The 24,915-nt window shown below is 48.0% G+C and overlaps 3 protein-coding genes across 4 annotated transcripts in view; 1 reads left to right on the top strand and 2 right to left on the bottom strand.

Annotated features, from left to right (window-relative positions):
* Positions 1-1,097, bottom strand: part of Rab3il1 (RAB3A interacting protein like 1) — a 31,342-nt gene extending 30,245 nt beyond the window's left edge. The window contains exon 1 of one of the 2 annotated variants that reach the window (XM_034484081.2): positions 569-1,097. The gene's annotated coding sequence lies outside the window, so the exon portion shown is untranslated. The remainder of the gene's footprint in view (positions 1-568) is intronic. The other variant, XM_034484071.2, reaches the window with a different exon arrangement.
* A 31-nt stretch (positions 1,098-1,128) lies between these two features.
* Positions 1,129-17,112, top strand: Best1 (bestrophin 1). Its single transcript, XM_076916993.1, has 12 exons — positions 1,129-1,313; positions 5,239-5,426; positions 8,798-8,892; positions 9,119-9,352; positions 9,929-10,083; positions 10,507-10,584; positions 11,522-11,674; positions 12,488-12,568; positions 12,894-13,045; positions 15,309-15,667; positions 15,964-16,140; positions 16,882-17,112. Exons 2-12 carry the CDS (start codon positions 5,275-5,277, stop codon positions 17,082-17,084), a joined length of 1,839 nt encoding a protein of 612 aa, XP_076773108.1. The 5' UTR covers positions 1,129-1,313; positions 5,239-5,274; the 3' UTR covers positions 17,085-17,112.
* Positions 17,113-17,194: 82 nt separating this feature from the next.
* Positions 17,195-19,698, bottom strand: Fth1 (ferritin heavy chain 1). The gene is made up of 4 exons (XM_034517048.2): positions 19,337-19,698; positions 17,972-18,118; positions 17,598-17,723; positions 17,195-17,507 (listed from the first exon to the last, which is right to left on the bottom strand). Exons 1-4 carry the CDS (start codon positions 19,448-19,450, stop codon positions 17,346-17,348), a joined length of 549 nt encoding a protein of 182 aa, XP_034372939.1. The 5' UTR covers positions 19,451-19,698; the 3' UTR covers positions 17,195-17,345.
* Positions 19,699-24,915: the final 5,217 nt, after the last annotated feature.

Genomic DNA, 24,915 nt, shown 5'->3' with positions numbered 1-24,915 from the left:
ATTCTTGCATCTCTAACCATCTTTTGTATGGTGTGGGTGCTAAGGGGCCTCAGTGTAAGAGTCTGTGTTCTAAGAGGAGATGGACAGGTAAAGCAATTCACTAAAGCTGACAGAAAAAGCCCACAGAGGAAAAGGCTTTTGTTTCTTGATATCCCCTAAGGAACTTAGACTGTGTAGTCGGTTCTTTACATCAAGAACTCAGTTGTGGGACTGGTGATGTGGCTCACCAGTTAAGAGCAATGGCTCTTCTTCCTGAGGACCTGACTTTGATCTTCAGCATTCACGTGTTGGCTCACAACCATCTGTGACTCAAGTCTTAAGGGATGCTGCACCCTCTTCTGGCTGCATCAGGTACCAGGCATGCATATGTTATACAGCCATACACATAAAACCAAAAACTAAATACATACATACATACATACATACATACATACATACATCATACATACATACACACATACATCATACATACACACACACACATACATCATACATACATACATACAAAAGAAATTCACTGAACAGGTGGGAATTTGGTGAAAAGATTAGGGTAGGGTCAGGTCCTCACCTGGCTGGTATCTGCAGGGTAGAGTCCATGAAGCACCACTCGACTAGAAATCCTAGCTTTCCCCTAGGTTGTGCTGAATTCTCACCATGTGTCTCTTTCTGGGTTGGTTCTGGTCTACTCTGTATTATTGCATTGCTATTTGTGGGATATGGCTTGGTGGTGCCAGCAGCCTTTCCTGCCTCACCTTGTCCTTGTTGTCCCCCTGAAAGGATCAGAGGTTATGTCAGTCTCCCAGAGCTTTAGCAATGAGATCTGCCTGGTGTCAGAAAAGAGGTATTGACTGTCTTCCTTCCTGTCCCTGAAGTGGCACTATATGTCCTCTGCCTCCCTGTCCAGCTATGTTAATCCACCTCTTGGTTTCTTCCCTGTTTATTCTGTGATTGGCCCAGAGGAGGAGAGTGGGCTAGCAGGCACCCTATGCAGAACCTGGAGACAGCAGCCAGGTCTGCTAGGCCCAGCCCAGGGCCTACTGCCTACTGCCCTCTGCTAAGTCTGGCCCTCTTCTATCTGCCTGGCAAAGGCCAGGCCCTCTGTGATGCTCTCGTTGCCATGGTGATCCTAGATGAGAAGGCTTTAATGTTCTAGGTCTGGAACTTTCACCCATCAGTCCAATGTGCTTGGCTTGCTCCCTGACATGACTCTCTATCAGGGGGGTGTAGAGTATGGGCTCTGCTACCATCAAAGTCTTCTCTGCACACCCCTCATTCCTCAGACCTCCCTTCAACCTCAACAGAAACCCTAACAGGTAAGCCTCAGGTCCCAAGTAACCCTCCTCCAGGGCAGAGGTCATGGTTGGGGGTAGAAAGGGCCCAGGACCCAAATTCAGAAGACTTTAGGTCCCAAGTCTTAGTCCTAGTTCATTGGTAGAGATGTGGTCTTGGCCAAAAAGGTCCGCCTTGAACACCAGTGTCCCCTGAGTGTTATACACTTACCAGTCCCTCGGCAATGCCTCAGTGACTTGCCATGGGCTGTTCTTATGTGCTTACATCTTCTCAGCTCAGTGAGTTCCTACTCCTGCTTCAAACACTGACTCTGGTGCTCCCACTCCCTGGCCTCTCAGGAAGAGAGAATGGGAATTACCATTCCCATTCTCTGCTGGAGGTTTTAAATATTTCTTTAGCAGTCACTCAACTTTTGACTTCTTAGAGGCAGGAGTTAGAACAGACTCCACTCTGGTATCAGAGATGTTTTGCTGAATAACTTCTTGTGGCATGGAAAGGGAGAGTGGTCTTGGCTGAGTTAGGCACTCTCCTTTTGGGGATCACTCTGGGGTCCTGCATCCAGGTATGTCTTGGGTTTACTTTATCTCTGAGGTCTGCTTGGTTGACTGTGTCTGAGACCTGTGGGACACTATGTCTTATATTTGAGTGTGCCTAGAGTTGTGTGGGTCTAGGAACAGATTGTTCACAGTGTCTCTGGAGACATCTTGATACGCCGGGGAGGGGCAGGAGGGATTGCTAGGCTAGTGGTGAGGAACATGGGCTTCGTGAAAAATCGAAGAAGTTCTCCAGCACTTCCTAGCTCTTCCAAAACATTCTGTGGCTACTGGTAACGGTCAAGGAGATAACAGAGCCTTCCAAAGACAGCTTTGATTGTCACTGACACCTGGACAACCATACCAGGCTTCCCTGGCAAGAACTAAGTCAATGGTGACCTCTAGTGGCCAACAGAAGGGATGCAGGACTCCATCAAGGCAGTGCTTGCAGGTGTTTTATTTTGAATTACTCTGCCAGGAACATGTTCAACTTTAATTTAAAATATATATATATATAAAATTGAGCTGGGATTTAGCGAAGTGGGAAGAGTTCTTGTATAATGTGATCCCCAGCACTTACCTGGTGGATATGGTGGCTCACATCTGTAATCTCAGCTCTCAGGAAGTGAAAGCAGGAGTATTAGAAGTGCAAGGTCCTCCTGGGCTACATAGAAAATTCAGAGTTATCCTGAACTACATGAGAACTTACCTCAATGTAGACTGTGTGTGTGTGTGTGTGTGTGTGTGTGTGTGTGAGAGAGAGAGAGAGAGAGAGAGAGAGAGAGAGAGAGAGAGAGAGAGAGACACACCTACTAAGTAACAAGCTCTCTTGTGAGTGTCAGTATGCGTTGGAGAAAAGAGGGGAAACGAGGTAAGAGCCCACAGAGAGTCTCAGCCCAGTTGTACATTACAATGGAAACCCAGAACTTGGGCAAGTTGGGTCTGCCCCTGTCCAGTGCCCCAGGCAGGCCCTCCCCAGACCTGACGTGTCTATCATCCCCACTCTCATCTCAGCGAGGCAGCAGTTATTCTCACCCTCTTTTCAGATGAAAAGACTGAGGCTCACAACAATCCTGTCCCTTCTCTGTTCAGTTAAGGACAGGAACAGGGTGGCAGGGAGGGGTGGGTGCTTTTCCTCCTCCAAGGTTGACCCCGATCTCAGTTGACTTTCAGGATAACACCAGCTTTATTGTTCACTGTGATTAGAAAAGTAGCCAAGGTCATGATGAAACAATTTCCCCCTTTCTGAACAGAGAATTATGCAGGCAAAATCTGTGTGTACCAGAATCACCTGCAAGCTCAGCCTCCTTAGGGAGTGTCTGAAGGGGTGTGGGAGGGAGAGAGGAAGCAGGGAGTAAGAGGGTGGGTGGCTTCACTTTAAGGCTCAGGGTCATAATGTAAATTGGGACTTCCAGAACTGTGGTTCCCAAGACCACCCAAATCACAGACTCCTGCAGCACTTGATAAAAATGCAACGCTTCCAAGGACACAGCATCAGACTCCTAAGAAAGATCCGGAGAAGCTTCATATTTGGTAACTGTCTTGGCAATTGTCTCAGTCGGTGAAGACTGAGAACCAGTGCTTCTTACTGGCCATGCTCTTTATGTATGGTGAGCTTGTTGGCAAACTCCCATCTTAGCCTGATGCTCAGAGGAACGTTCAGAAAGGACAGGTACACTAAAGTTTGCTGAGCTGTTGAGATGCCACCCAGCTGCCCCTGGGAGCTTGGGCATGTGTCTTTGTCTTTCTCAGGATGTCTGGGATTACACAATTTAAATAGCAGACTGATAGTCATCTCCCACCAAGTGCAGTTGCCTCACCTGGCCTTCCTGCTCCCCTTTTCTTTTCTTGGTTCTGAAGTACCAACTAGTAGGCCCTGACAACCAATCAAAGCCACCACAACTTATGATGTCACCAGCGGCCAATCAGAGCTTCTCACCAATATATGCAGATTGCTGTCAGTTTTACTGTTCGGATATTCCAGAGCAACACATCCTTTTCAGATGGGGATGCTGTGGCCCAGTCAGGGCTAGCACAAAGGTCACTAGAAGCCAGTGACATGTGGCAGTTGTTCAGGAGAAGCCCCCAGAGGCCTGGACAAAGTCTCCTGAGTTCCTGATACCTTAGATGGAGCTCAGTCCTACCCCCAATCTTCTCAAAGGTCAGGATGCAGTGGTGGTAGCAAAGATTTCTCAATTTCTAAACCTCAAGCCATGGAAGAAGGGGTATGGCCCCTAATTCCAGCCCTCATAAGTCAGCACCCCAGGGAAGAATTAGAGGAACACTGGCCAGGCTGTGCTGGCTGCTGCTCTTGAACAGATGACAGGAGGGGCTGAGACAAAGGCTTTTGTGGAACCTTTTGCTTAGAAGGTCAGGTGCTACTCAGCACTTATTTAGGTGGGCAGTGCCAGCCTCCAAGTGTGGGCAGAGGTACCTGCCTCAGGGTCTCAGAAAGTCCCATCAACCTAGTGGCCAGAGCCTTTATGGGTTGCCTGAAATGCTGGAACCCTACCTGTGAGTAGGGGATGCCCCAGGTGGGCAGGGCTGGGGCTTTGAGGGCATTTAGGGGTGGAGAACTGTGCTTATGTATGCAGGTGTGATGGGCACACATTGGTAACACATGTGGGAGATGTGGACTCTCTATGTCTGTGCAAAGGCCCTGAGGTAGGAATGGATTTTGTATGTAGGCACAGAAACAACAGCTGGTTTGTGGTGGCACTCAAATGTTAGGAATGGGGCAGTCAATCGCTGGTTTAATCAGTTTTTATTGAGCATCTAAGCTGACACACACAAGAGCTTTTGGTGGGAGAAGAGAACAAACGGTAAGCAGGAGTGTTCTGTGGCACACATATTCAAGTAGAAACATGCACCATGTAGAAGGATCGAGCACACCAGGGAGATGCTGCTAGTGACAAATGAGATATGACTTCCAGTAGGATGGCTGAGGACATTTTTCCTAGGAGATGACCTGATGTGGAAGTGAGCCATGGGCTTACCTCAGGAAAAGCATCCATTCCCCCTGAGGCAGTGGGTGGCCTTGGAGATCACCATTTGGTAACCATCAGTAGGGAGTTCTCTCTCGCCAGGCTATGTGCTGGGGATGGGAAAATGGTGGTGCACAGAGCTAGCCTGGATCACTGAGCTACTCACTCCAGTCTGATTTAATAAACTGAGGAAAAGGGCTGAGGGCTCATGCAGCCCTGAGCTCTGTGTGAATGTTGCTACTGCCCTTGTAGCTGCCTTTGCCATCCTACAAAAATCACGGACATGTGGCAATTCACAGACCTGCCTTCTGTGTCCCAGGCTAGAAAACAGAGGCCCAGGGTAGGGCAGGACTCAACTCATGCAAGTCCAAGATCAGAACCTAGTCTTTGAGTCCTACCCATTTCCACGTCACTCTCTGCCTGCCCACCAGGACCCAAGCCCACCTCCTGCTGCCCAGTGCCAAGCCATGACTATCACCTACACAAGCAAAGTAGCTAATGCCCACCTCGGCTCCTTCTCATGCCTCCTCCTGTGCTGGCGAGGCAGCATCTACAAGCTGCTGTATGGAGAACTCCTTGTCTTCATATTCCTCTACTACTCCATCCGTGGGCTCTATAGGTAAGAGTTGGGAAGGTGAGGAGCTTATGAGGAGGGGCCTAGAGCTCATGGGGGAGGAGCCTACAAGCATGCAGGTGCGGTGGAGATGAGAGCTGGGGAGGAGCGAGCAGCTGAGGAGGAGAGTCTGATGTCCTAGCTTATAGACTGAGCTGAACTCCTGGCCAGGCCTGGCCATTGGAGAGGAGGCTAGGGAGGGAAAAAAAAAAAAAAAAACCAAAAAAGACCTGGAGCTGCTCATGCAGCTCAGAAAAACAGCATTTGCCTGGCATGTGTGTCATCCCCAGCTCAACCCCCAACACACACACACACACACACACACACCCCACAAATCAGGCTGGGAAGATACTTTAATCCAGGCCAGAGGAGACTCAGGAACTCTTTCTCTCCAACCCAGGGAGGGACCTGGACCTAAGGCCTGAGCTAGTCCTACTGGGCTGACTTTGTTTTACTTAGGCACTCAGCCACCCACAATGTACTTTAATATGCTTATTTCAACATAAATGCTTTTATAAAATAAAATGTCAGATGGGTGTGATCACAGAATATATGATAACATTTTAAGTGAAAATCATGGGCCGGTGAGACGGCTCAGTTCCGTGGAGGCACCTGCAGTTGGGCCTGATGCTCTGAGTTCAATCTCCAGGACCTACAAATTACAGGAGAACATTAACTCCCACAAGTTGTCCTATTACACCCACGCATGTGCCATGGATTTGTATATACATGTTCTCTCTCTCTCTCTCTCTCTCTCTCTCTCTCTCCTCTCCTATCTCTCTCTCACACACACACATAAGCATACACAAGAAATAAATACATAAATAAAAGTTTAAAAAGCAATCATCTACTATGTATTGAAAAATATTAAATATCTACAATTCTGGAGTTTGTTCTAATAATAGCACACTGGTATTTGGCACCTTAAAAATTAGAATTTAATTAATTGCCTGTTTTTAGATTTTTAAATTTTATTTTAAATGTATGAGTGCTGTCCCTGCATTTATGTCTGTGTACCCTGTATGTGCTTAGTGCCTGCAAAGGCCAGAAGAAGGCCCTGGGTCCTCTAGACCTGGTGTTACACACGAGCTGTGATGTCATGAGGGTTCTGGGAACCGAACTCCTCTGCAAGAGCAACACATACTCTTAACCAGGGGGCCATTTCTCTAGCCCCAAATAATTAATTCTTAGAGACGAGGTCTTGGTATGTAGCCCTGCCTGTCCTAGAACTCCCTATGCAGATAAAGCTGACCTCAAACTAGCAGTGAGGTGTTCCTTTGTCCTCTGTCTCCCAAGCGCTAGGATCACAGGCAGGAGCCAATGTGCCAAGTTTTTTTTTTTTTTTTTTTTTTTTAACTTTATTTTTAAGACAGAATCTCACTATGTAGCCTTGCCTGTCCTCAAATACTCTGCATAGACCAGTCTGATCTCAAACTCACAGAGTCTGCCTTTGCCCCTGCCCCTGCCCCTGCCCCTGCCCCTGCCCCTGCCCCTGCCCCTGCCCCTGCCCCTGCCCCTGCCCCTGCCCCTGCCCCTGCCCCTGCCCCTGCCCCTGCCCCTGCCCCTGCCCCTGCCCCTGCCCCTGCCCCTGCCCCTGCCCCTGCCCCTGCCCCTGCCCCTGCCCCTGCCCCTGCCCCTGCCCCTGCCCCTGCCCCTGCCCCTGCCCCTGCCCCTGCCCCTGCCCCTGCCCCTGCCCCTGCCCCTGCCCCTGCCCCTGCCCCTGCCCCTGCCCCTGCCCCTGCCCCTGCCCCTGCCCCTGCCCCTGCCCCTGCCCCTGCCCCTGCCCCTGCCCCTGCCCCTGCCCCTGCCCCTGCCCTTGCCCTTGCCCTTGCCCTTGCCCTTGCACCTCTCTGCCTCTGCCTCTCTACCTCTGCGATTAAAGCCTGGCTAGAGGTTATTTTTTTTTTTTCTTTTTCTTTTTTCCTTTTGAGACAGGGTTTCTCTGTATAGCCCTGGCTGTCCTGGAACTCACTCTGTAGACCAGGCTGGCCTCGAACTCAGAAATCCACCTGCCTCTGCCTCCCAAGTGCTGGGATTAAAGGTGTGCACCACCACTGCCCGGCTAGAGGATATTTTTAAGAACATGTCGTTTGCAGCAAAATTAAACAGCTGATAGAAAGATTTCTCGTCTGTGCCCATTCCAGCCTCTGCTTTAGCAAAGCACACATGCACGCTGGCATGTTTACTGATGCAGTCAGTGAGTTTGCCTTGTCACACCATTGTCACTAGAAGGTCACAGTTGCCACTAGGGTTCATTCATGGTGTCCTACATCCTATAGGTCGGCACAGATGTATCTTATATGACATGTAGTACTATTACAATACCATCAAGAGCCACTACAGTGCCCTAAAACTCGATGCTCAGTCTAGCCATCTACCTCCCCCTTACTGTGTGTGTATGTGTGAGAGAGATACCATGCCTGGATTCATTCCCACATGTGATGTACAGACTGAATGTATGAACTTGCATGTGCTAAGCAAGCACTGTCCCACTAAGCTACTAAGCCCTCTACCGTATATATCAATGTATCTATATAGCTATATCTATCTCATACATATATATGTAATAATTTATATATAATAAATATAACATATATATATTAGACACCAAACACTTGTGCCAGGTTTGGTGGAGCACCCCTTTAATCCCAGGACTCAGGAGGCAGAAGTAGGTAGATCCCTGTGAGTTTGAGGCCAGTCTGGTCTACAAAGTGAATTCCAGAATAGCCAGGGCTGTTATACAGAAAAATCCTGTCTCAAAAACCTAAACCAAACCACCAAAACACTCTTTGTTTCTACCTGCTTTTTTTTAAGACTTATTTTTTATATGTTTGAGTGCTTTGCCTGTACATATGTATGTGCCTTGGTGTGTGTGTGTGTGTGTGTGTGTGTGTGTGTGTGTGTGTTGCTCAAAGAGGCCAGAAGAGGGCATCAGAACACCCGCCCCCCCCCCTCCCTGAACTGGACTTAACATATAGCTCTAAGCTGCCATGTGGGTGCTGGGAATTGAATCTGGGTCTTGTGCAAGAGCAACAAGTGCTCCAAACCACTTTCCCTTGGGTTGTTTAAAAGTGAAGGACTGGGTATAGATCTCAGTGGTGAAGTGTTTTTCCAACACGGGCAAGAGCTGGGTTTCATTCCTAGTATGGCAACATGGACAGATACACACACACACACACACACACACACACACACACACACACACGGTGACAGAAGTGACCCCTTCCAAGAACCCACCTCAGCCAGAGAGTGACCCTGGGCCAGACCAGTAGAAAGGGTAAACACCCAGACGCCCAGCTCACCCTATCCTCTCCCTCCCCCGCCGGGAATAGGGACACACTCTTAGCCACTTCCTCTCAATGCCTCACCCACACCAGAATGGTTCTCTCGAATGATCAGCAGCTGTTGTTTGAGAAGCTGGCTCTGTACTGCAACAGCTACATTCAGCTCGTCCCTATATCCTTCGTTCTGGGTGAGTATCCCCCTCGCGGCTGTTGGGGGTCCGGTGGCCTCCCCCTTGCTCCAGATACACAATGGGCAGACCTCCACCAGAGGCGGAGAGTGGGATGAGGTGGGCCAGTGGCCTTCTAGGCTGGCCCACACATATCAGGAAAACAGAGAAACCGAGGGTTCACCCGGCATTGGTCTCTGGCCACAGCCCGGCCTCTCCTCCCTTGTACCTCATCCCTCCTACCCAGGTTTCTATGTTACATTGGTGGTGAGCCGCTGGTGGAACCAGTATGAGAGCTTGCCATGGCCCGACCGCCTCATGATGCAGGTATCTAGCTTCGTGGAGGGCAAGGACGAGCAAGGCCGGTTGCTGCGGCGCACGCTCATCCGCTATGCCATCCTGGGCCAAGTGCTCATCCTGCGCAGCATCAGCACCTCGGTCTACAAGCGCTTTCCTAGTCTTAATCACCTGGTGCTAGCCGGTAGGCAGTATGTTGAGTGGGCGGGGCCTCAGGGCTAAGGTTAACCCGAGGCAGGGCCTGGCCTGAGACGTAGTGCTGGGTGGAGCCAGAGTCCCCTGGGCTTGAAGAAGGTGAGGTGGTGTGGCACTTATGGGGTCAGATTGGGGATAGAATTGGGCAGGCCAGAATCAGGTGCTCAAAGTAAGGCAAGGCCAGAATAGATTAAAAGGTAGGGATTTGAGAAAGGGTTAAGAACCATTCAGGGATAAGGGAAGAAGTTTGGGGGCTTGGGAACCGATGGCTCTACCTCCTTTCCCTCTGCCTGTCCTGATCTTCGTTTTCCTGACTGGATGGCTTGACATAGGTCCTTAACTTCCCCTTGACTTGACCAGGGCCTGACTCTAGCTTATATAACAACCCCCCCATCCTCCCACCTCCTGCCCCATGCAGTCCAGAAGAGCACCTAACTGGGACTCAGTAATTTTGTGTGTTGAAACAAAAATAGTAAAAGAGCCCTAGTTGCTTGGGCTGGCTGGGTTTCCTGGTGCAGTCCACTTCTTTAGGGTTACCTGTTGCCTTGTCCACTCTGCCCTGCAGGCTTTATGACCCCTGGGGAACATAAGAAGTTGGAGACATTGGGCCTACCACACAACACATTCTGGGTGCCCTGGGTGTGGTTTGCCAATCTGTCAATGAAGGCCTATCTTGGAGGTCGAATCCGGGACACTGTCCTGCTCCAGAGCCTAATGAATGTGAGTCCGCAGATGGGTGCAGTGGGAAGGACTGTGGCTTCCTTTAAAGAGAAGGCTGGAGGGTCTTCCCACACTGCCTCTCCTGGTAGTTAGTGTATGATATTTCCAACAAGATTCCACAGCCCAAGGTGGCCCCTCTCCAAATCTCCCTTCTGTCTCCTCTCTGAGTGAGCCTGTGATGTCCTGGCTCCTCTCTGAGTGAGCCTGTGATGTCCTGGCTCCTCTCTGAGTGAGCCTGTGATGTCCTGGCTCCTTTGTGCTAGATGAAGCCACTGAGACACAGAGAAGTCTAGGAAGCTGCATATGACCACACAGCCAAAGCTGCTCCATTTGCACCACTGCATTATATCTGGGGAAGAGTTGTAGGAGGGTTCTGGGGAGCAGGTGGGGGTCAGCATCTCATCCTCCTTTCCCACCCATCAGGAGGTGTGCACCTTGCGTACCCAGTGTGGACAGCTGTATGCCTACGACTGGATCAGTATCCCGTTGGTGTACACACAGGTGAAAACCATGGGAAACTGTTCCCCTGTGGGGAACTGCAGCTATGAAGATCCAGAAAGCACTCTTCCCTAGAGACTGAGTACAGTCTCACCTGTGGAATTAGGCCTGGACTTGGAAGATTCTGTGCTCCTGCCTGGTTCAGCCAGCAGGGGGAGTGCTATCATCTTGGTCTTAAAGAGGGGCAAATGGCTGGGGATGGAAGGGTAGAGCTCATTGGGTGGTTCGTGGTGCTTGCCATGTGTACATGAATCCCTGGGTTTGATCTTCACCATCACATGAAACTGGTCATGGTGGCACACACCTGTATTTCTAGCCCCTGGGATCTGGTGGCCCGAGTGTTGTGTTTTATAAAAAGATAAGAGGAGTATGTTTGGTGGATGTGTAGTCAGTTATGAGGGAAGGGGGTACCTCTGCTGGTGCATGCTGAGGCATCCCTTCCCCCTGAGGGACCAGCCACATGATGCTATAGTATAGAATACAGTTTACTGGGAGGGGGTAGTTAAGAGAGAGAGAGAGAGAGAGAGAGAGAGAGAGAGAGAGAGAGAGAGAGAGAGAGAGGCCCCTTTTATAGTGAGTCGGGTACACCTGGCTGTTGCCAAGTAACTTTGGGGCAGACCTTAGACAAAATGCTAACACAGAGGGAGAATCAGAAGTTCATTGTCATTCTTGGCTATATAGTGAGTTTCATGTCAGCCTGGGCTACAAGAGACTTTGTCTCAAAAAATAAAAGAAAACAAATTACACACACACACACACAGAGAGAGAGAGAGAGAGAGAGAGAGAGAGAGAGAGAGAGAGAGAGAGAGAGAGAGAGAGAGAGGCAAACAGAGACCCAGTCACAGGAGTGTGGAGGTCAGAGCAAGGCTGTAGACACAAAAGCTTTAGACCATGGTCCCTGCTTAGCCTTTGTGCTACCTGTGCCTTTTTCTCCTTCCAGGTGGTGACAGTGGCAGTATACAGCTTTTTTCTTGCATGCTTGATTGGGAGGCAGTTTCTGAACCCAGACAAGGACTACCCAGGCCACGAGATAGATCTGGTTGTGCCTGTCTTCACAATCCTGCAATTCTTATTCTACATGGGCTGGCTAAAGGTGAGCCTCACTGCATACTGCCCTCCCCTATAGTGTAGGCATGGCCAGGGGGTTATGTCTTTCACCTGGGAGAAAGACAGGGAGTTGCAAAGGATCTGGTCATGTATATCACAAGTGCATGAGCATACATACAAAAACGATTCTGTCCATCACACACACACACACACACACACACACACACACACAGAGAGAGAGAGAGAGAGAGAGAGAGAGAGAGAGAGAGAGACTCTAGTTTCAATGTATCCTCTTCCAGTTCCCTTTGCTTTCTAAAGACTCTACTAAATTATACTTTTATAACTTTTATAAATTATCTGAGGTACCTCACTACTATCAGGATGTTCCTTGGACCCACAAACAGTAATCACCTCTGTGGAGCTTTGCTTGAGTGTTTGAGATATCAGTGCCCAGGAAACCGCCATCCTGGCCACTCTAATTCAGCACAGTCTCACTCAGCATATATCTCTAACCTCACAAAACAACAAATGCATACATATTGGAAGATAGATAAGGGAACAAAAATCGGATGGAACTTGAGGTGAGTTACATGAGTGAGATCAAGGTGATGACTCTGCTGTGTGACATAGGAAGGGACAGTTTGGTCTTCAGGGACAGGCTGGCTCATGAGGGAGAGGCAGAAGGGTAGTATGTGGGCACCTCATTGGGAGTGGCTGGGGCCCAATGCTGTGGCCACAAAGACAATTGTTAGGGAGGAAGGGCATCATGAGGGGGTCAAAATGGGAGGACCCAAGGCTTGGGGATACGAAGCAGTAACAAGGTTCTCAGAGCACACATCACCCCTCTCCCCACCTCTAGGTGGCAGAACAGCTCATCAACCCCTTCGGAGAGGATGATGATGATTTTGAGACCAACTGGATCATTGACAGAAACCTGCAGGTATGAGGGGGTGTGGGGTGTGGAGAGACTGTGTCATAGACCCTTCTCAGAGAGGGGTCCAAAGAGAGGGCACAATAGTTTCTCAGGGACTGCATAAATTGTCTTCCTCTCCTCTAACATCAGCCCCTCTCTCAGCCAGTCATTCACTCGCAGGATTCGCACCTCAACTTTGGAGGCTGCAAGTAAGCATCCGTGTCTTTAGTACCTCAGGTGGGGAAACTGGGGTCCAGAGAACTAATTGACAGTTCCTAAGGTATTGGGCGGGCTCATGGTCCTGCTTAGGCTGCCCATTCTATTGGATACTGCCTCTGTCCTTGGTAACCAGGTGTCCCTGTTGTCTGTGGATGGGATGCACCAGAACTTGCCTCCCATGGAGCGTGACATGTACTGGAATGAGGTAGCGCCTCAGCCGCCCTACACAGTTGCTTCTGCCGGGTCTCAGCGACAGTCCTTCATGGGCTCCACCTTCAACATCAGGTAGACAGTGCCAGGGGACTGGGTGGGAAACCTTTCGAGTGTAAACAACTTGGAACAGCTCTTGTTACTACACTGGGTGCCCAGTAAGGGCTAGCCAGTGGACTGTGCTCTTCACAGACATTAATTTTTTCCCTCCCAATAACCTTTGTTGTCTCTACTCTTCCTACAATTAGGTACAGGTTCATAGGAACTAATAAAGTTGCCCAGCCCAAAGTCACATAAGTGACAAAGGACACATCTGAGCCAGCTGTCTGGTTCTGTCGCCATACTCTCCCTTTTTTTTTTTTTTTTTTTTTTTTTTTTTTTTTTTTTTTTTTTTTTTTGGTTTTTCGAGACAGGGTTTCTCTGTGTAGCCCTGGCTGTCCTGGAACTCTGTAGACCAGGCTGGCCTCGAACTCAGAAATCTGCCTGCCTCTGCCTCCCAAGTGCTGGGATTAAAGGCGTGCGCCACCACCGCCCGGCTTCCCTATTTATTTTTGATTGGATTTTCTTGAGATGGAGTCTCATGTAGCCCAGGCTGGCTTCAAACTTACTATGCTGGGGGATGACAGGCAGGCACCATTGCCTTGACTTTTGGTATTTTGCTTTGTTTGAGACAAATCCATTACTATGTAGTTCAGGCTGGCCTCACACCCAGTGCTAGGAATATAGGTGGGAACCATCACTTTATGCTATACTTTTTTTTTTTTTTTTTTTTTTTTTTTTTTTTTTTTTTTTTAAGACAGGCTTCTCTACATAGTCCTCGATGTCCTGGAGCTCACTAGTTAGACCAGGTGGGCCTTGAACTCACAGAAATCCTCCTGCTTCTACCTCCTTAAGTGCTGGGGTTAACAACATGCTGTGTTCCTACACACCCAGCTACCTCCATACTCTTAACTCTCCACTATGCTGTGTTAGACCCTCCAGTCCAATCTCTCCTGTAGACAGCCCAGAGAGAAACAGGACGTTTCCAGGGACAATCAGGAATAGATGATGTAGAGATGCCAAGGCTGGCTTTCTAACTCTGACCAGAAAAAGTAGCCTTTGTATGGACGTGGAATTTTAGGAAGCCTGGGATGAAGCGGGGACAGTATTTGTAATGGAGTTCCAGTAGGAGATAGGACCTCCTGAATAGACTAAGGTCTCCTTACACCCACAGCAGCAGCAGTTTCCTCTCTAACAATCCCATTTCATCCGAATTCCTCCTACATACTGTATGGGCCTTCCACACAGTGTCACCTCTGGCTGACACAGGTGAGCAGGCGCTGAAGTGTCTGATGTATTTGCACATTGTACTAGAGTCCATTAAGCTGAAAGTAGAAATAGGAACATTTTGGAAGATGTTTTTGAACCCGTTTCATCAGACCATTCCCCCGATCCTCCCCCCAACCCCCACACACACACACCACACACACACACACACACACACACACACACACACACACACACACTGAACCTGGTGCGGCACTGGGTGAAGGTCCTGCATTCAGGAAATGGGCAAGATAGTGAGTGGAGCAGGCACCAACCCATGGCCAAAGACTGGGCAGACACAGAACAGAAGTTGCCTTTGGCCAAGAGGTGACCTTCTCCTGGGCCTGCAAGTAGATCTTAGAGGCGGAGAAATTTTGGATGTGGGCAAACGCCCCATCCAGAGTAAGTAAGCTTTTTCTTACAGATTAGAGGTCCTGGGGCCTCAGGTTGTCTGCTGCCAGGAAGCAAAAGGCCTTTTGGTGTATGTTACTCTCCAATGGGAAACATAAATTCGTTGTTCCTGCTAGGCCTTGTCTGAACAGGCTTTACTGGGAGCAGAAGTTCCCATTGCCGGAGGGAGGTACTGATAAAAGAGGACACTGTGAGATGTAGGAAATTACTGTTGGTTAAAGCAGGAATGCCCGAGTTTGACCTCCAGAACACATGGTGTCATTTGACACCATACACTTGTAACCTCACTGCTCAAGAACAGCTTGGAGATAGCCTGCCAGATAATCTAGCCTAATTAGTGAGCTTCAGGCTACCTGGACGCCCTGCCCCAAAGAAAGTGGATGGGTTTCTGAGGACTCAAATGGAGATTGTCCAATGGCCTTCACACAGGCACACACAGGGGTGTCACTCACCTATGGACACATACCAACTCTGTAATGCTAGACTGGGAAGCTGGATGTTACCAGTGAGCAAGAGAAGAGCCTAAGGTGAACTGAGCCTTGAGGGACTCCCTGGGAAGAGGATTTGTTTCCATCTTTTCTTTGCCCACTCACTCAATCTTATGTAACCTTTTTCCTTCCAGCCTGAAGAAAGAAGACTTAGAGTTTTGGCCAAATGAGGAGGATGACCCCGATGACAAGAAAGAGACCGGTTATGGCAGCACCATTGGATGTTTAGGACTGCAATCCAATGATGATTCTCCCAAGACAGACTTAAAGACCAAACTATTGGGTTCTAAGAAGGACCCTGTCCTCGAGGGCGAGTGTAAGAATGACAATCAGAAAGATAAATTCTGGAAACATAAGGGTATAGACATCTTCAGAGCTGTTCCGAGGTTTAAGAGGCCAAGCTTCCTTCGTTACCATCGGACACCCGGCAGCAGCCCTCCCATGGCCTTGCCTCCTGAGCAGTCAGCACCCTCCAGTTCTTACTCAGACACAGGTATGGACACTAAACACAAAAGCTTAATGCCCATGACTTCTGAGACCAAGAACACTTTGTTTTAAAGGTTTATTTTTATTTTATGTATGTGTGACTTTGTGAGTATATGCCATATATACTGGTACTCTCAGAGGCCAGAAGAGGGTGTCAGATCTCCTGGAGCTGTAGTCATAGGCACTTGTGAGCTGCCTGATGTGGGTGCTGGAAATCAAACTCAAGCTCTCTGGAAGAGCAGAAGTGCTCTTGACTGTTGACACATCTCTTCAGCCCCAAGAACACCACTGAATTGTTCCTAGGTGATGGGCCTTCCAGAGAGTACCAAGAAGCCTGTCACATGAGAAAGAAAACTGTGGAGTTTAACTTGAACATTCCAGGGAGCCCCACAGAACATCTTCAACAATGCCATTTGGACCAGTTGTCAACCAACCAACATGCGGTACTGAAGGAGCGTGTAGAGAGCCCCATCCCATCAGGTCTGTCCACCCAAAGAGCTGCATTCCCCATGCCTGCAATTTCAATTCTGAGTCTACCGATTTCCCCAAGATTCCATTACTACTGTGGTGTGGGGGAAACTTACATTCCTACACTAGCTGAGGGTTAATACCAGCCACCTCTGAAAGAATCCTGTGATGGAGGCCTTTTGCTCACTCCACCTAAGAGCCTGGTATCAGCAAGAATACTTCCAGGAAGTGAAATTGTACTGACAGAATGATGATGGCTATCTTGGCAAGAGGGGTAGTGTGCCAGGCTGATGATTTTTTGCAAGGATGGCTGGCTAGCTTTTTTTGCAGGGAGGCTTGAGACAGAACTAAGACTAGCTAGAATGTAACCCAGCCTCACTACTTTTATCAGCTAGATGGCAAATAAACACTTGTCCTTACCTAAGCACTCCCACCTCACTTCAGGCACAGGCCACGGTCTCCTGGGTCTTAGGCCTTAATACTTCCAAAAAGCCTAAATTGGGACACTTTTGCCCAATTACAAACATTCCACCCTCACCTTAATCATAACTCCCCACTTCTACATTCCTGGTCTCATCTGTGGATGTTAACTCCCCACTTCTACATTCCTGGTCTCATCTGTGGAAGGGCACAATTTTCAGCTTGTTTCTAGTGTTACACACTAACTTTTACAGATCATCGGGTGTGTTTAAGACTACTTCCACCTTTGTTCTTAGTCAACTCATGCTATGAATCCTGTCAAATCTCCCACAGGGATGAAGCTGACACCAAACCCGTTTCCTATGAGTGATACTTCACAGCCTGGTCCTCACCTGCAGAGATTCCAGCAGGGCACTGACTCAGTCAGAGGCACACAGCATGGATACCCAAGTGTATGTCTCCATGACAGTCTGGCAAGTAACTCAGAACCAAGAGTGCATAGTCCTGTCTGTATTTTACTATCTTCCCCAAACTAAGGAATTTAATAAACATGAATATTCTTTTATGTGTTTCAGTGTGATTAGTATAATCAGCAGTGATGCAACTGGAAGCTGGCATACTTATCCTTAACCACACAGACAAGAGCTGGGTACCAAAATTCTTTATTTGAAGAAATGGTACAAATTAAAGAACTTAAGCAGATGTTTTGGTGCAACTTATAGAAAAGATAAAGGCATCCTGACATGCATGCACTGCCTCAGTGACCAGGAAAGTCACGTGGCTTTGGGGAAGTCAGCTTAGCTCTCATCACTGTGTCCCAGGGTGTGCTTGTCAAAGAGATATTCTGCCATGCCAGATTCAGGGGCTCCCATCTTGCGTAAGTTGGTCACGTGGTCACCCAGTTCTTTAATGGATTTCACCTGTTCATTCAGGTAATGTGTCTCAATGAAGTCACATAACTAGGAAAAGAGAACATGGGACAAAGTTATTGGTCAGCTCTCTCAAGCCCTGTGGCAAATCTCCATTCACCCCGTGTTTCCAATACTTACGTGGGGATCATTCTTGTCAGTAGCCAGTTTGTGCAGTTCCAGTAGTGACTGATTGACACTCTTCTCCAAGTGCAGCGCACACTCCATTGCATTCAGCCCGCTCTCCCAGTCATCACGGTCTGGTTTCTGAATGAAACATCAAGGTCAATTCATTTGCAGTCTCTACCAATCAAGCCAAGCCAGTCAACACCTCACACTAACCACTGAGCTCTGGCAACAGGACTGCCCTCAATTCCCTCTAATAACAGCTTTTGCCTCAAGATGTTCGGTAACTGCCATTTGCCAACATATAGGGGCAGAAGGCCCGGTGCGCCATCATTTTCTGAATAAGGGTTAACTGCTCATTCATTTAAGGCACCCCTAGATCTACTCACCTTTATATCCTGCAGGAAGATGCGGCCACCTCGCTCGTTCTGCAGCTTCATCAGTTTCTCAGCATGCTCCCTCTCCTCATGAGATTGGTGGAGAAAATATTTGGCAAAGTTCTTCAGAGCCACATCATCCCGATCAAAATAACAAGACTGAAAGTGGAAAGGGTACATGTTACAGATCCCCACAGCAAGGCAGCTGCAGTGGCTGCAGGTGGTAAAGGCTGTTTGCCACCCTACTAGGCCTTTTAAAAGTACAGCAAGGATGGGAAAGCAAACCTTGGGGCTTGTCCTAAGGTTCTGTATTAGTGAAGAGAAAAAAATTTAAGCCAAGGCCGAATCTCCGTGCTAGAGTAACCTACATTGGGAGGCCATTTTTCTCCTCCTTCACCAGTCATGTAAAAAAATGGCTAATACAAGGTCACAAGGTTTCCAGACAGCCAACTGCTAATTTATAAAGTTAATGCATCATGCCTGGTTAATAATTGAGAGCATTGTACTTTAGCACAACTATATTAAGAGAAGCTTTGATTTTCAGGTTTAAGCACTCAGTGTATTCCTATTCCAGGAATGGCAGCCACAGAAGTCCAGGCCCGTTTCAAAGTTCAGGCCTCCCCCAAACCTGTTTTTCAGAAACAGAATTATTACATGAAAAACTTCCTTGCCCAGCAATTGATTGTGGGCTTTTCTCAACAAGCATATACCTACCACTTCTGTTAGAAAGCCACAACCCATGCAAAATAGAAAAAGAAAAAAAAATACAGTGCTCTAGATGCCTTTTAAGGGCAAGGTCGGGATGACACTGATAACTACAGAAGGGGAGATTCCTAGCGATAAGTTTCAATACAAGTGAGGCTCTGTGATAAGCAGAGAGGTGGAGGCGGCTGCTTTAGAAGAGGTCAGAGTAAGCTCACAAGAGATAAGCCTCTTTACACCAGGCCCCAAGGCTGCCATTCGACACCGTGACCAAGCAGACCCGCCATTCTCAGAGGAACTGGAGCTGGATGCATAGCCAAACAGAGAAGCCTGCAGGCCACGTGATCGGAGGGGACGAGTGCAGAAAATGCACCTAACTGCAGGGTTGGTTGGACCGGCTGACAATCATACAGCCCTAAGGCTTCAAAAAAAAAGGGGTGAAATGACGTGCCTGGTCTCTGCAGGAGCCACAAGGCGCAGTGTGCTCAGAATTGCCAAGGCAGGGCTGCCAGCCTTAGGAAAGAACCCCGAACAAACTCCATTTTCCAGAAAGGCGCTGGAAGGCGGGGAAGCCCGCAACAGGCCACGCCCCAACCCACCCTCCGCCTGCTCCCCAAGTGGCCCAGGGGAGGCCGCACCCGGTTCCTGCCCCTCCAAAGGCCAGGCCGCACTCACCATAGACAGATAGACGTAGGAGGCATACAACTCCAGGTTGATCTGGCGGTTGATGGCAGCCTCCGAGTCCTGGTGGTAGTTTTGGCGCACTTGCGAGGGAGACGCGGTGGTCATGGTGGCAGCGGGGCGAGGCGCAGTGGCGACGCTGGAGCGGCGGAGAGACGAAGTTGCAAAGGGCTCAGGCTCGAAGCGGCCGGCGGGGGTCGGAGGGGTCGAGCACCGGGTTCCGTTCAAGCACTGTTGAAGCAGGAAACCGCGGCGACTCTGGGATAGAACGTCTGGCGCAGGGGACCAGCGGACCGCACTTATAGCGGGATCCTGCGTCAGGCTCTCTCTGGCCAATCAGCGCGGCGGACCGCCCAGCCCCGCCTCTTCCTGTGGGCGGGTTGCCCAAACCAGCGGGGCGCGGGCGGGGAGGAGCCTGTGTGAGTGAGAGGCGACGCTAGGGGCTCTGAACTGCAAGAGCGGTGCCTAGCAACAAGCGGGCTGTTTCTGTGGCCCGGGGCTGGCTTAGTTGGAGCCAGCCGTACTGCAGAGGCATCTGGGTCCCAGATGGGGACAAGAGGGTACCGATGAGGATGATTATCAAGTCCCCCAGGACATCCCTAAACTCTAGGCTAAGTGCATGTTGTTAAATCGTGACATACACCAGGCAGTGACTTCGTCTTACAAATAGGAAAATGGAAGCGTGGCGCTGTAAATGGCGAACAACAAAGAAGTTGGACTGGGAAAGAGCAGCTTTCTCTCCTTCAGAATCTGTGGAGAGAAGCTCAAGGGAGGTGTAGGGAGACTACTGGGGAGGAGGGGTTTAGGGCCTGCCCCGTTCTTCTGACTCAAGCAACCCGGCTTTTTGCTGAAAGCAAACATGGCTCTGTGCACAGTTGGAAAAACAAAGGCTAAAGAAGGTGTATTTCTCCTTAGAGCAGGACAGCCATCTATAGGGGAATCCTGAGGCTAAAATCATCTAGGTTTCTGAGAAAGCCCCTGGTGATGCTTGAAATTAAGAGAAGTCTCTGGATTAGAAAAATAAAGAAGTGACCTACATGTATCTGTTTCAAAATGGTCTCCTTCATCTTTCTCAGAAACCTTGGGCTTGTCCTTGGAGAAAAGCTGATACCGCAGAATGGCAGGTGACAAGTGCAGGAAACCGCGGAGGGACAAGCCAACTGTGTGTGTCTTGTAGCTTGTGGCCCAGCTTCAAAGTGGGTGCGAATTCTTGGGTAGCAAGCATAACTAGAGATTAGCCACTGTGTCTTGCTAGGCCTTGCCATCCACATCTGCTACTCTGTCTTGTTTAGTCTTTTAACACAGGTGGAGAACCAGCAGAAGCTTTCCATATATTCAAAATTGGACGTTGGACTTAGATTTTGTTGTTTTTGTTTTAAAATAAGGTTGACAAGGTTACTGGATCAGTAGCCCAGATTGGCCAGGGACTCTCTATGTAGCTCAGGCTGGTTCATGATTCTCCTGCCACAGTTTGCAGAGAGCTGGGATTACAACCCTCTCTCTCCCCTTTTAAGGTAAGTCTACTGAAATACATTACTAGTGGTATTTATTCTTTTAAAAATAAACATTATGTCCAGGGAGTGGTGGCGCACACCTTTAATCCCAGCACTTGGGAGGCAGAGGCAGGCAGATTTCTGAGTTCGAGGCCAGCCTAGTCTACAGAGTGAGTTCTAGGACAGCCAGGGCTACACAGAGAAACTCTGTCTCGAAAAAAAAAAAAAAACCCACAAAAAAAAAGAAAAACGAAAATAATAATAATAATAAAACATTATGTATGTTCCTTTCAGGAAAGATTTCAGTGGTACTCTAGCTGCAGGATGCTTCTAGATACATATCCTTGAGTCAGACTTCAGGAAGACAGCCCTAAGAGACTGAAGCTGAGCTAAAGTTGATGAACAAATTCTCTTTGGAAAGTGGAGGAAGGAAGTGGGGAAAGGAATTCTAAGTAGAAGGAATAGCAAATGGACAGGTGTGGAAATGCTTGCCTTGTTCAAGGAGCCTTAAGGAAAGTGTGTTTGTTGGCCTGAAAAACAAAGTGCATGTTGGGGACTGCTGGAAGGAACACAGTCAGATTGGTGTGCCATAAAAAGTCATTAAACTTTACCCTGTAGGCAATATGGAGATACCATATCCATTTGTTTTTAGGAACATTACTGTGAATCACTAGAAAAACCAAGAGTCCAGCCAAGTCATCATCACATGTGGGATGCAAACTCTTTCTGTCTAACAATAACTGCCACCAGAAAATATGATGAAAGACCAGCAAGGGGGTGATGGTGGTGAGCAAATATTTTTCACTTAAATCAGCAGCATATACTCAAGTAGTAAGTAATAAGATCAACAATAACACGAGACAAAACAAAGTGATATTGAAGAAAGGAGGTGCCATCTTCCTGAAGGGTCATCGTCCATATTACAAATGCCAGTTCTAAACTTGTAATTCAACAGAATCTGAAATGTGAAAATACAGTGTTTGTTTGGTAGGTGATGATTCTGAAGTTCATATGGCATCAGTGGTCTAGCTTGTAAACACTGAAGAAAACAAGGTTGCAAGGGCACTTGGGAGGCAGAGGCAGGTGGATTTCTGAGTTCGAGGCCAGCCTGGTCTACCGAGTGAGTTCCAGGACAGCCAGGGCTACACAGAGAAACCCTGTCTCGAAAAACCACAAAAAAAAAAAAACAAAAAAAAAAACCAAGGTTGCAAGGGAAGGTTGGCTTGAAATATCTATCATAGCATCACATGTAGGATATATATATACACACATATATATACATATATATAGCATATATATATATATATATATATATATATATATATATATTACAATAAAATGTGGTTTTGGTACTGACAGGAAGATGAGATCAAAATCAAAATATTTCCACCCACATATGTGTGGGAACTCGATATAAGTTAAAGGCATGCATTTCAAATTAAGGAAGGAAGAATGGGCTTAACCAATAATATCGACACAGTCGTCATGTGGATAAAATGAATCACTCTGCCTTTAAAAATACCTCCTAGGTGAATTAAAAATACAACTCTTAAAGTTGAAATCTATAAAGTTTTAAAAAGACTATAAAGAAGACTATCCAAATTTAGAATAGGGAATGTTCTTTTGAGTCTCTCAAAAGTTGGCAGGCTTGACTACTTAAAAATGAAAAGGGTTTATATGAAAGATATTTTAAATAAGGTTAACACAGAAACTGTGTTGGGCTGCTGGTTTTTATTACCCATAGAAAGGATAAAGATGAAGAGCCTGAATGTCTATGTGCAATTATATATTTTTTTCAGTCTTGAGGATGGAACCCAGGGCCTAGGCATTCTAAGCAGGCTCTCTTCCACTGAGGTACTCCTGTTTAGTTCTTTCTTTTCTTTCTGTTTAAAGATGGGGTCTCACTGTGCTGTCTAGGCTAGTCCCGAGAGCCTATGCTCAAATGATGTAGTGTTCAGACTCCATTGTATCACTGTACCAGGCTGTGTGATGCCTGCATTCATCACACCTTTTTATAGGGACTACTTGGTTGGCTTCCCTACTACTGTAGGTTGAAAGCTCCAGGTAGGAAGCCATTTCTAGCACACACAGTCCATTACAAGGTGCTTGGCATTTGATGCTTGAATAAAATGAACGCATTTTATGTGGAGTTTGGATTCAAGTGAAGCAAGAGGGCCTGGTACCAGTTGGGAGACAGCTGCCATGATTTTTAATGAGCGTGGGAGACAGAAAGCTGAAGAGAGATATGGAGAAGACAAGGCAGACAGGATGAGGTGAATGGCTAAATATTGTGTGGGTTAGGAGGTAGGGAGTGGATACTAGGCCCCTCCAGTTTTCAGACCTGGGCAGCTGGATTTGCTGCTGCCCTGCATGGTACCAGAGAATGCTGAGGGAAGGCTGTTGGGAAAGGCCAGCTTGTTTTGGACTGGATATACAGGTCTCTAAGACTGCCAGGTGAACAGAAATAATACAAAATTAGATTATCTGAAAGGAAATTGAGCTGCCACAATAAGTAGGTTTTGTGAATCAGTATTGGTTCCGTGCTTGTTAAATACAATCCCTAGCTACAGTAAACAGCAGAGCAAACCAGGGGACAGCATGTCTGTGGGAGGTCACTGACGAGGGCTTGAAGGGAAATAGAAAAAAATGTGAGTACCCTTGCTTGGGTCTGGTTCCCACCTTTTGGGAGCAGTGAGTGCTAAACCTCCAGATTCTTCTGAAGCTGTGGCCAGGGCCAGGTCTTTGGACCTTTGTTGACCATACTTCTGCCTCTCCAACCCCCATGTTGCCTCCACTCCTCATGCCTTTGAGGAGGGAGTTTGGCTCGCTGCCCAGAACAAGTTGAACAGCAGCCTTTCAGGGCCAGGAGCCACAGAGTAAATGCAGGCCAGCAGAGAGTCAGGCCCCTCTCTGTTCTGTAGAATACTAGCTCATTTCGGAGAAAGAGGAGAAAGAGGAGGAAGAAGAGGAGGAGGAGGAGGAGGAAGAAGAGGAGGAGGAGGAGGAGGAGGAGGAGGAGGAAGAGGAGGAGGAGGAGGAGGAGGAGGAGGAGGAGGAGGAGGGGTTGTGGAATCTTTTGGTGGAAAGTTGTTGTTCCATTGTGACTCAGCATTCTGCTCCTTTGGAGGGGTTGGGCTTGGGCTCCAAAAGTGCTTTGTCATGGAGGGGTAAGGCAGTCTGGAAGGCCTGGAGGGCGGTGGTTTTGTGGAGAGAGGGAGGGTGGAGAGGAAGAGAGCTGGAGGGGAAGGATGAGAGCTCCTGACTTCCCCATAGCACTCAGAATCTTGACTGGGAGTAAAGAGGTCTTGATCACCCTGCCAGGCTTTGGATATTTTTTTGCCAGAAAGGCTCTTGTAGGGATGTCTCAGCAGATATTGAGTCTCTTTCCTTTCCAATGATTTGTCCCTCTGTAGTTACAGATGCCAAAGACTCCACATCCACTATTTGGTACAGTAGGGTCCAAAGGGACACCAGAGTTTACAAATCACTGTATTTTGTAGGGCAGAGGGTGAGACCCAAAGGTGAGAATTCCTGGGGGTGGGGTGGGGGAACAGTCATAGACTGAAAATGTGAAGCAGAGCGTGCAATGGAATGCCAGGGCAACCATTAAACATCACGTGATCGTTAAATGTATGGCGTGTTGCCAGACTGCATATGGAGTAATGTTAAGTGAGAAAGCAGAGTTCAAAATAGTTCCTGAAAGCCAGTTACAGAGAAGGAACATCACAGGACTGGAAACAGATGAAGGCTGGGTGAAAATAGGTAAAAACTCTGAAAACTAAACAGTCAGTGTTGCAAAAGGATAGGATTCCCCAAGAAGTGTGCAGGAAATTCTGACATTTGCAAGTGTACCACTCACTCAACCAGCTTGTGGTACATTCTAGATGAAGCAACTGTCGTTAGGGAAATGATCCTTAAATCATTTCTTGAAAACTCAGGGCATGTAGACTTAAAAGTCTAACTATCCAGAATCCCTCTCTTCTGGAATACTAAGGGGTGAGATTCATAGCCTGGAATGTTAGAGGACAACTGGAAATGGAAGCCCTGCATCCCCCTTAAAAAGTAAAAAAAAAAAAAAAA

Source organism: Arvicanthis niloticus, chromosome 1 (genome assembly GCF_011762505.2).
Source record: "Arvicanthis niloticus isolate mArvNil1 chromosome 1, mArvNil1.pat.X, whole genome shotgun sequence".
Taxonomy (NCBI): Eukaryota; Metazoa; Chordata; class Mammalia; order Rodentia; family Muridae; genus Arvicanthis; species Arvicanthis niloticus.
This window is presented reverse-complemented; position numbering and strand designations above follow the sequence as displayed.

What these genes read in the sequence shown, in the direction of transcription:
- Fth1 (XM_034517048.2), bottom strand. Translation starts at nt 19,450, where the DNA reads ATGACCACCGCGTCTCCCTCGCAAGTGCGCCAAAACTACCACCAGGAC. An exon ending in TCTTCCTGCAGGATATAAAG is followed by an intron (nt 17,724 to 17,971) that starts GTGAGTAGATCT and finishes TGTTTCATTCAG; the next exon opens with AAACCAGACCGTGATGACTG. An exon ending in CTGACAAGAATGATCCCCAC is followed by an intron (nt 17,508 to 17,597) that starts GTAAGTATTGGA and finishes CTCTTTTCCTAG; the next exon opens with TTATGTGACTTCATTGAGAC.
- Best1 (XM_076916993.1), top strand. Translation starts at nt 5,275, where the DNA reads ATGACTATCACCTACACAAGCAAAGTAGCTAATGCCCACCTCGGCTCC. An exon ending in TAATCACCTGGTGCTAGCCG is followed by an intron (nt 9,353 to 9,928) that starts GTAGGCAGTATG and finishes TCTGCCCTGCAG; the next exon opens with GCTTTATGACCCCTGGGGAA. An exon ending in TCATTGACAGAAACCTGCAG is followed by an intron (nt 12,569 to 12,893) that starts GTATGAGGGGGT and finishes CTTGGTAACCAG; the next exon opens with GTGTCCCTGTTGTCTGTGGA.